Below are 11,236 nucleotides of genomic sequence, written 5' to 3'. Positions count from 1 at the left end.
AGGGTGTGGTTTCAAAAGTGTTCAATGTTTTTTTTTAATGCTAATTGGTTTCAAATATCTTTTTTTTTTTTTTGTGAATTCTACCCTCCTGTTCTTCGAAATAATATTGTACATAGTGTTTCATTAATTGTTTAGCTTTTCCTAATGGTTTACTTTTAAATTTCTTTGTGAAGCAATTTCATTTAAAGTCTATAACTGGCAGGGGCCCATATACTGTGTGGCAACATGCTCTGCTAAAGTTCAAAATCTATAGAAACTAATGTCAATACAGAAATGGTTATATTGAAACTGACATTCAAAAATAAACTCTGAGTGACAGCAAGCCCCGGTCTCCTCTACACTTCAAATTTTTCTAGACCTATATTACTTTGTTTTTTCAATATAATTTATTTCTATTTTCGTTCAAATAGTGAGCTTGAATGACACATTTCATTGTCAGTCAGCAGATATGCTGCTGTTGTATATGACAAATAAAATGAACTCAACTTTGAATTCAAGGGAGAGAAACAGGCTACAAATACAACCAGAGTAGAGTTTCAATAGACATCATTTAAAAAAATTACACATACTTTGCAACACTGCAGTCACAAAAAAAACACAATTTGGCTTAGTAGTAACTGCTTACACGAGTTATACATTTTGAAATGTGACTGGTTAATCTGCCATATGAACTACATTATTTTCTCATGCACCCCCAGCACTTTAGAAGGGCACTCAGTGCTACTTTTTAAAAAGGAGGCCTTTGTTTTACACACTTAAGCAAGAGAAACTCCTGGCCACACATCTCTTGTCCATCATTGCTGTTGTCATAAGCCAATATTAATCAACAGCTGTCTGGTATTCACTGCGAACACAACCAAAAGGCAAAGGATCAAATGTCAGCGTGATAACATTGAGCCTCCCGCTTTCTTTCTCGCTTCTCAATTCCTTTTCATTGGACAAAAACATCACACACTCTTAAAAATAAAGGTTCTTTATTGGCGTCTATGGTTCCATGAAGAACCTTTAACATCCAATAAATCGTTCCATTGCACAAAAGATTCTTTATAGTAGAAAAAGCTTCTTTAGATTGTTAAAATTCTTTTTCACACTAAGAGCAAAATGGTTCTTTTAAGAACTGTTCTCTGAAAGGTTCTTTCTGGAACCACAAATGGTTCTGCTATGGCATTGCTGTGAAAAAACGCTTTTGGAACCTTTATTTTTAAGAGTGTGATTAAAAGTAGCCCACCCTTCTTTAACATGTCAAACATACTGACACAGAAAAAACATCTATATTGAAATAAATCAATAATTTAATCTCTGATGGAGTCGATTTTAAGGTTTCGATGGTTGCAGCAGGTTTATAATAGTCTTTTGTTTCCTAGAGCCCAAAGCAAGCTTGAATAAATGTCATTGTCAAGATGTGTTTGGTATATTAAAATGTCACTATACTCAAGTTTGTTTAATAGATCGCATTCGCAATTTTACAAGCAACCTCTAAAACACTTAAGGGCAGCAAAAAAAAGTGTGTATCGCCTGGTTTTATTTCCATTTCTGTTTCATAGGCTGAAGATACACAACTGATAATAACAAAACAGATAACGCCTCATTGTCCTCAACGCACTGGAAAAATACTTTCAAAGGTAATATATTACATGTGATACATTCAAATATAGCGTGGTGAGACGTCGACCTAAGCTGACGGCGACTAAAAGTGGTTCTTAAAAAAGTACAAATGAAAGAATCAATATTTCTGATGCATATCATCATGCTGTTTGATCTTACATGTAGCACTGGACACACTAAGACACAAAGTATATACAGTACGGCTTAATAGTGTTCGTATCTACTTCCAGGCGAACCTACACCACGCCTCACAAAAAAAATGAAAAGCCAAACCAGTTGTTCCCTTTCGCAGTGTGTCCAGATACAACAAAACGCCTCTTTTATGAAATCCAGGGCGCTTGCTCGGTCAAAGCGCTTGTCTGTGCGTCTGCTAAGTTCCACAACAGTTGTCGATGACAGGTGCTGAAAGCAATATAGATAGAGTCAAGTGGCTTCAAATAGCCCTTCTCTGTCTTCAGCGATGATAGGGAATGCTGCTCAGAAACTCATTTCTGGTCAAAAGTAAAGTCTTCATAGCCAGTCCGTCTTTTCTGCAAGTTCGGCTCTCAAATGTCCCCCAAAAGTAACGTTTGTCTCTTTTTAAATCTTATTTTGGGTCCGTTTTGCTGAGAGCGCTGAGGGTCGGGGGAGGGAAGGGGCGAGAGCAGCTGCTAGTCACACCACTACAGTATGTTTGCTCCTCTTTACTGAGAGAGTTTTGCACTCATCCGAAGGGTTCTTATCCATTTTCAGCTTAAGATGGTCCCGCTGCAGAGGGTGTAGCGCCGAGCTGCAAGTGAGATGAGAATCTGTTACAGAAAAGCCAGAGAAAGACAAGCCGGCGGAGAAAGAAGTGGCCGCAGGGCACTAAAACCAGTACAAGTCCTTGCTCTTATCCTGGCTCTGTAGACCTGAGAGGAAGAAGGAAAGGGAAAAAAAGATAAAGAAATGAAAAGAGGGAAAAGGAGTAGCAAATACAGAGTGAAAAGTGAGAAGACTTGAAGCAAAGAAAGCATTAAAGTCTTAAAGGTGAAGAGTGAAAAACCAGTATGTCAGCCGAGGTCAACGTCAAAAACCTTGAAAATAACAAGATTGAAAATAAATTCTCAAATTGATCATGTATACAGTATTTCCAGAAGCTCTTATAGACAGTATTATTTGACATTATATGATATTTTTTCTCTGACTTTTATGATGTGAGTTTTACCTTTGGCGGCCCTAAAAAGTAAGTATGCTTTAAGCCTAAAAAACTCTTCACACTTAAAAAAATTGTTTAAATGTCATTGCATTAGATAATTGGAAAGTGGAATTTACAGACAAAGCTTTTCTCAGAACTTTCCTGCACAATTTTTGTACTCAGTCTTAATAAACTGGTGTCAAGGTGATTTTTTTGTGTGCATGTATGATATACATTTTCCTGCAATTCATAATTAATTCACATCACATATCACATTAACTACACTACCATTCAAAATTTGAGTTCAGTAAAAAAAATGTTTTGCTTTTGAACGAAATTAATACTTTTATTTAGCAAGGATGCATTAAACTGATCAAAAGTGACAGTAAATACATTTACAATGCAAATTTCTATTGTGCATAAATGCTGTTCTTTGAACTTTCTATTCATCAGAGAATCGTGAAAAAAGTATCACGGTTGTCACAACAAATATTTAGCATATTAGAATGATTTCTGAAGGATCATGTGACATCTGGACTGGAGTAATGATGCTGAAAATTCAGCTTTGCCATCACAGGAATCAATTACATTTTTAAATATATTCAAATAGAAATCAGTTATGTGAATTGTAATAATATTTTACGATATTAATGTTTTTACTGTATTTTTAATCAAATACATGCAGCCCTGGTGAACATAAGATACTTCTTTCAAAAACATCAAATAAAACCTTTTAAATGACCAGAAACAACTAGAAAGTGCCTCAAAACATTTTGTCTCCTTTTTTTTATCATTTGAAACCAAGCTTCTTTTTAATAAAATGTTTTATTTTCTTTAAAATAAATGCCTTTTGAGTTGGTAATTTGTTTTCAAAAGCAATGACATCCATATGTGTTTTAAGTGTAGCTTGTTATGTGCATAAATACACTGTGGGTCTGCTGTATGTGGATTGAATGTTCACACCTGTATCCATGTTCAGACTCATATCAGAGCTCGCCGCTGTGAAAGCGCCGGTCCACGCCGAGCTGCCCGGCTCACTCTTGCTGATGTCACACGGCGAGGCTCCAGCTGCGGGGACCGTGGCCGGGGGAAGTCTATGGGGCCGCACCGAGGGCACGAGCAGAGAGCTGTAACGGGGGTCAAAGTGCGTTCCGTACATGTCGTGCATGGAGGGCCGGGGGTAAGCGGACCCCTGGGTGCCGATGGCTCCACTGAGTGAGTAAGGGTGATGGTGGTGAGAGGGGTGCCAGGGCTCCGGGGTGGCTTGGTGGAGGTGGCTGTGTAGAGACGCGGTGGAATAAGGGTCCGCTGAGAAGGGGAGATCCGTGTGGGAGGAACCCAGGGCGCTGCTGAGAGATGCTGAGACCGACGGCTGATACGCGCTGTTCCAGAACGAGGGAGGGAAGCTTCTCTGGCTCATAGGGAATGAGCCTTCTGGGGAGGAACACATTTAGATGTTTTGCATGTTAATTGCACTAAAGCCTGTGATAATTCAAATATACAACAATTCAAATATTCTGTTTGAGATTTAAAATGAATGCTCACACATTTGGATTAACAAAACAAATGCGACAAACTGTCCTCTACAAACATATTTAATTGTTTTGCATTAGCTTTGCAAAATAACAATGCAAAATAAATCAAATAAAATCAAACATGTGCAATCATAGATGGTGCAAAGAAAATATGTTAATTAAACTAATTGTAAAAAAAATAAAAATCATAATCAAACTAATTTAATTAATTTGCTTTTAAAAAGCAACCTTAAAACAATTTTTTAAAAAGAAGGAAAAATTGTGCCCATTATCATGATTAATAGCTGTACAATCATAAGGGATGCAAGGACAAGACATACTCCTTATAGTATCTATTTCCATCTCTTTTTGTGCAATATCATATTTAGGTGCGATACTTATTTATATAACCTATTGTAAGTAACAGGATTTTCATTGCTATTTCTGTGCGGATCAGTGTGTTATTGTATTGTATACCAAAATCGGGTATGTTGGGCACGGTAATGTGTCCTGTTATTTGTTATACTTATACATTATTTTTTTTGTCGAGCACTGTATTTTTGTTATCTATAATTACTCACATACATTGCATGTATGTATAAATGCACTGTGTGGATGCCTTAGATCGGTGACAAATTCCTGCAGGCATACTTGGCCAATAAAGTTCAATTTAATTCAATTCGATTCAAAATGCAGGTTGCATCAGATTCCCACCTCTCCAGGACGATGTGCCTCTCCCGGTCTTGCTGTTGGTGGATCCAGGTGCATAACTGCTAGACTGACTCAAAGCTCGACTGAAATGTTCATCCACCACCGAACTAATGTCCCCTTGGAAATACGTGAAAAGCACACATCTGGAGCTGATGTACTCAGCCTCCGGTGGGTGATCTTTCTCCCGGGCGCAGTCCTCCTCTTTTATGGGTGGCCCAGAGAGGTTGGAAAAAGAAGAGCTGCTTCCGATGACAGTTTCTGGTGATTCTTGCATTTTCGAGTAAAATGCCAATTTCTGAAAGAAAAAACAAGGCAAAATCTATTTACATGATACAGAAATACACTCACACACACTCTATTCATACATAGACATATAGGGAGAAACTATATAGTGTGTAGTGTATTCCACCAGTGTGTTTGGTGTTGCACAATTTATGTTCCTATAATGCTAACATATATTGTATATGGTATATGTCACCAATATATAATATATACTCAATATGTATTATATGTATAATATATGTATTTACCCTAAACTAAATATGCATTGAAGATAACATGATATCTGTCAAATAAAGAAAAATCTATTTCCAAGTCCATCTTTTCTACAAGCTGCTTCTTAAGGAAATTAATATAATTATATATAATATATAAAATAGCCAATGTCGTATCATGCTACAAGTGATATAGCCTACTACAACATTGTCAGAAAACAAAAATATGTTCACGTTTTGTTTTTAATAACTTTAAATAACACTTAAACTGCCATTAATCAAGTTTAAAAAAAAAACATCAACATTAACTACGTGACTCATTTTAAAACTATTTCGTCAACATGCACGCGCAGCGCAACAAGTCGAGGAGAGAAAGTTTTACTCACAAATCTAACGTAATCCAAACAAACCACAAACACAAAATTGTCTTGTTCTAACACAACAGAATAATAATAAATTGAACTTGATGAACATACCTGATGGTGATAAGGTGTGTATGCTGCGGCAAAATACGGTTGAGGTGGACCATAAACTTGATACATGACATCCAAGCAGCTCATGGCGAAGACAGCTGTTATATCACGTATAAAAAATTATTAGTGGAATGAGAGGACGCTTCATTTGAAATAAAGCGCTGGTTCAGTGTCTACAGTCAGAAAATGAAGCTCCGTGTCGATTGCGGCTGAAGCGCACTGAGCACCTTTTATGTTCTGTACTCTGTCTTTACGCACGAGTCTGATTCATTTAAGAGATTCGGTTCATTCAACTGATGAATGGTTTAATGAGTCGACTCATTTGAATCATCACTCAAAGTGTTGCCAGAAGTCCCTGTGCACTCACTGTATGCAGCCTCTACTTGTAGTGCATGAATCGGTTCAAATTAACGTCTCCTCCAAGAATCGGACTTCTATGAAACGACTCGTTTTGACGTACCGTATCTCTACAAAAGAGGCCAACAGCAGCTCCCTATGAATAGGCCTACACCCCACAGGTAGCTCAATTCCCTTTTACCATCAAAGTGTTCTGCTATTACAATATTTTTGAATGGGCCTACATGTTTTTCTATTGAATTGAAAATGTGTCATTTTTAAAATCCGATTGCTTGTAAAAAATTTAAAAGAAAAGAAGCTGTGTGCTGCCATCAGTCTATCTAAAATGCCATGGTTCTCTGTGCCCAGTTGCCCTGGGCTCTTTAGATTTCCAGGTCGAAGGTCAAATAGTTTTCATGCAATTGGTGCTGGGGTCAAGGGGCATTTTTCTGTCATCAGGACCCTTAAAATCAACAATATGCTGCAACTGAGAAAACACTGATACACTGCTCAGTCTGAGACAATGACACTGCTGCTGTAGTAACCAATACACTTCAGAAGAGCAGCTGAAGTGGTGGTTAAAGCTCATCGTTATTTTACTGGGAATTTCACAGGAATGTTTGGTATTCCGGCACTATATAACCCACTTCATGGAGTCTTTCACAAATTAAGCTAAACTAGCGCTGTCCAGAGTGCTGGAGGTGAAAAATTCTGCTTATTTCTCAGCAAACACTAATACCAGTATCTGAGGTGTAAAACGATCCACTCAGTTTTAACTTCTGTATTTACTGTTGATGGATTTTCCCAGGATTTGTACATTCTTGTACTAGACATTCGCATATATTTTCCAAGGGCCCAAATAATGAGACAAATGGATTTCTATTCAACAATAAAATACTCATATGAGCCTGTAAAACGAATGGCTTGTCAGATCATCTTACCACTCTTGTCATGGCTGTTGTAAAAACATAACCAAGGAGGAAATCTTTGATTCATTAATGTGGAAAAAACATTTTTTTTGTGCTGGAAGAATTCTTGCTAGAAGAGCATAGTTAGGAAACTATATTTTGTCCACATACAAATTACATTGTCAAATGACAACAAATAACATAATGAAATGGCGTCAAAGCATAGCAAGAATGTAATCAATAATTACTTTAGAGAAAATATTTCTAACAATTATAAATAACAATAATACTAATATATATATGTAGCCTATATATATATACAGTATATAGCTTATATATATTATTTATACTTTCATTTTTATTGTTATTAATTAAAGACATTATATAATATACTGTATATTGCAACTATCACGAAAATCATGCAAAAAAACGTCCACATTCCACATTTTCCAGAGAGCCATTAAAATACAGCATTATTCTTAAATTACCTATACAATTTTTTAATGTAAGAACACAGCTAAAATATATTAGAGGAAACAGCTCAAATATACACAAAAACTAATACTGAATATTTTTGTATACAATCAACAGAAAATACAGTGTGAAAAAAAACATGTTAATGTGTAGAAAATAATAATTTTAAAATAAAATAAAATAATTAAGACGAAAATAATTTTAATAATTTAATTAAAATGAATAATAATATTTTTTATTACAAAATCATTTTTAATAAAATATATTTTTCTATAAATTCTCGAAATATAAACTTTTTTTTAATTTGATTGCAGATTGAATATGGCATTAAATATGTCAATTTGGCAACAAAAAGATACTATTTGCTTTTAATTCAACTCAAATTCATTTTTCCCGCTTCTAGTTTAGCGCTTTCACACCTGTTCACAGATAGAGTTACAGCGAGCAATAACTCTCCATTTCTGATGTGACAGCTCTCAAACAATGGGGGTTTTAGACTGTGTAACCTGACAAGGTTTCTATTTCTACCCAAATAGCTTAAGGACAAGGAAATGTTGAGTGCTAACACCCAGCTAATAGGACCTAACTTGCTGAAACAGCAGTGCATTCAACACATCTAATGAATCCGAGAAGATCAGGGCACATCACTTACAGCTTTAACAGGCCCACAGTTTTCAACATGGGCTCTTTTCTCTAATATGTGAGAATAAAGGAGCCTCCTGGCTTTGTGCCTCTGCTGACAGAGGGAACCCTTGGCCCCCAGTCATCCATTTGCAGGTAATCTGCCTGGGTGCGTTCAAAACGAGGGAGAAGGGGGCGGTAGGAGATGAGAGAAAGAGAGAGCAAAGACATTGTCAAGGCAAGTTGAAGAGAGAATGGAATGTAAACATGTACTTGAGTAAAGGATGTAGAAATGTTTCAACAAAATACTGACACATAGTGATTTTTTGGTGAGCCCACATGGGACGGCACTCCATAAGCAGATTTATTGATTCAGTCTTGTTCATGCTTGATGCAAAATTGTTAAAGGAACGACATGAGGGTGAGTAAATGATGACAGAATATTCATTTTGGACTTTGCAAAAACAAGACAGAAGGGATTTTAGCTGGACTGTGGTCAGGGGAACAGTTGAGCTCCATGTGTTGCTGATGAGGCAACAGAAGCCCTGGTGAATTGTGGGTTTGTGACATGGAAGTGAACCACTGCACTCAATGTGACCACGGCAACTGTTGAGGAAAGAGGGGGGCCTGCTATGGAACACGAAACAGAGAGTGTCTGTTTTAGGAGAGCTGTAGTGGCACCTGTCCCAGCCGCAGAGACAGCACAACGTATGCACAAACCATTTCAGTCCACTGAGGGTCTTTAGATCCTGCATGGAGACCACCACAACTTCTTGTTTTACTGTTTAATGGTTGTTGTGGGGTCAAAGGTCAGGTTTAGAAATTGCAGGTGATATTTAGGAGATTTTCTTTATAAATTACAGATGATATTTTGCATAAAAATCATGCAGCTAAACAATTGTTTGCAACAAAATTGTAAATTATTATGTATACTTTATTTTTTATTGTTATTAATTAAATCTTTTTTTTAAATGTATTGGAATTATCATAACAATTATAAATATTATAAAAAAAATAAGCTTCATATTTTAGTCTATAATTCTAATTAAGCCATTAACATAAAAATTACTATTAAATAAATAACTATTATATATATATACACTCATAAAAGAGTGGGTAAAAAGTACCCGGATGACCAACAGAATATATATAACTGCAAATGTATAATATAAATAATATTATATAACATTAATGATAAACTAAATCCTATGAAAGCCATCTGCTGAAGTCTATTGCAGATATAGATATTCACATGAGGCATCTACAGTATGGATATAGATATGGTAAACTTGAAGTTAGTGACGGCAGTAAAACATCTGTTATCATTTGCAATGCAGAACCTGATTTTTTTGTGTGACATGTGAAGGCCAAGTATGGTAACTCATACTCAGAATCTGTCCTCTGCATTTAACCCATTCAAGATAGTTCCAACACATTAGGAGTAGTGAGTAGTAAACACACACACACTGCAAACCATGGACACACACACCCAGAGCAGTGGGTAGCCATTTTTGCTGTGGCACCCTGGGAGAGATTGGGGGTTAGGTGCCTTGCTGCCATTATTGAGAATTGAACACACACACCCTACGGGTTACCAGTCTGACTCTTTAACCATTAGGCCACAACTGCCCCATTGTCGCCAAGTGCAACATCTTTGTATATGTTGACCCAGAAACACTTCAAAAATATGTTGACCCAGGAACACGTCTAACTCAGCAAAATCAGGATGTGCATTCGTGACACCTGTCCTTCGTCCGAGTACGCACTTCCTCAGCGTAGTAGGCAAACAGCAGTATAGGTCACAGTTAAAAGAGTAGTCTGAATTTTCAGCGTACATGAAGCAAAGCGTAAACAATACCTGACCCCTGTGAAACTGTTTTTGCACGAGGAAACGGGAGTTGAGGAGATACTATAGTATGTCCGGGAATATATATAGTACAACTCCACGAGATGTGAGTCAAGTCAAGTCAAGTCACCTTTATTTATAAAGCGATTTATTCAATACAGACTGTATCAAAGCAACTGTACAGTGATAACAGGAAAATGATTCAATGATGCAAACAGAGTTCGTTTTGGCTGTACAGCAGCTCTAAAAGTAAATAGTGTCATTGTTCAGCTGAAGTCAGTTCAGTGTTTATTCAGTTTCATTGTAAAGATAATCAATTATTAAATTAGTTCATTTTATCTATAAAGCAGTTCTGCAGAAAACAGTGATGTCATCGTCCAGCTCAGTCAGATCAATAATAATTATTATTAAGAATATTAAGTTTCCCCAACTAAGCAAGCCAGAGGCGACAGTGGCAAGGAACCCAAACTCCATCAGGTGACAGAATGGAGAAAGAAACCTTGGGATAAACCAGGCTCAGTCGGGGTGCCAGTTTTCCTTTGGTCGCGTGATTTTTTCCCCAAACCACTTCAGTGGAAATCCCGCCCTGCAGCCGATTCTAAAGTTTTCATTGGTCATGTCAATCACTGTACTGATTGCCTACACCAAACACTGATCCCTAAACCTACCCGTCACTGTAACCTAAACCAATGAAATCGGCTGCAGGGCGGGATTTCCGCTGAAGTGGTTTGGGGGGAAAAAATCACGCCCTTTGGTCAACGAACGAACCGTGGATCGGTAGCTTTAAAATATTTCATCCAGTTCCTTTTGCTTGAAGATCGAATTCCATCAAGCAAGAGCATTACAGCATTGCATTATTTATCTAGCCATACTAGGCTACCAAGTGAACAATATTCATGTAAAGTATAATAGAATTACATGATCGTGCATTTCAAATGTTCTGTTCACGGTTGCCCAGAATATTTAATGACAACGAGCCCGAAATATCCAGTGACAAACAAGTTCATACAAATAACGGATGTTTTTAGGATGAACTGCAGTCGTCCAAGTAGAAATGACACACCTGTTGCTGCTTTTGGGCAGTGATGAAGTAGTGAC

General features: G+C 37.0%; 1 protein-coding gene across 3 annotated transcripts; it reads right to left on the bottom strand.

Annotated features, from left to right (window-relative positions):
* Positions 1–1,081: 1,081 nt before the first annotated feature.
* On the bottom strand, positions 1,082–6,292 carry vgll2a (vestigial-like family member 2a). 3 transcript variants are annotated; one of them, XM_056269491.1, is made up of 4 exons: positions 5,957–6,292; positions 4,990–5,281; positions 3,725–4,192; positions 1,082–2,495 (listed from the first exon to the last, which is right to left on the bottom strand). In XM_056269491.1, the coding sequence occupies exons 1-4, from the start codon at positions 6,038–6,040 to the stop codon at positions 2,452–2,454; spliced, it is 888 nt and encodes a 295-aa protein (XP_056125466.1). In that variant the 5' UTR covers positions 6,041–6,292; the 3' UTR covers positions 1,082–2,451. The 3 variants fall into 3 exon arrangements, with proteins under 3 accessions (XP_056125466.1, XP_056125465.1, XP_056125464.1); XM_056269490.1 differs by having other exon boundaries at positions 1,083–2,374; positions 3,725–4,195; positions 5,957–6,290; XM_056269489.1 differs by having other exon boundaries at positions 1,084–2,495; positions 3,725–4,195; positions 5,957–6,289.
* Between the last annotated feature and the right edge of the window lie 4,944 nt (positions 6,293–11,236).

The sequence above is a fragment of the Rhinichthys klamathensis genome, unplaced genomic scaffold (assembly GCF_029890125.1).
Source record: "Rhinichthys klamathensis goyatoka isolate OS25496 unplaced genomic scaffold, OSU_Roscu_1.1 h1tg000281l_1, whole genome shotgun sequence".
Classification (NCBI taxonomy): Eukaryota; Metazoa; Chordata; class Actinopteri; order Cypriniformes; family Leuciscidae; genus Rhinichthys; species Rhinichthys klamathensis.
The sequence above is the reverse complement of the archived record's forward strand: the minus strand, read 5'-3'. Positions and strand labels throughout refer to the sequence as shown.

Excerpts from the sequence above, each read along its gene's own strand:
- vgll2a (XM_056269489.1), bottom strand. The coding sequence starts at position 6,040 with ATGAGCTGCTTGGATGTCATGTATCAAGTTTATGGTCCACCTCAACCG. Across the intron at positions 5,282-5,956 it reads ACACACCTTATCACCATCAG|AAATTGGCATTTTACTCGAA; the intron begins GTATGTTCATCA and ends TTTTTCTTTCAG. Across the intron at positions 4,196-4,989 it reads AGGCACATCGTCCTGGAGAG|AAGGCTCATTCCCTATGAGC; the intron begins GTGGGAATCTGA and ends GTTCCTCCCCAG.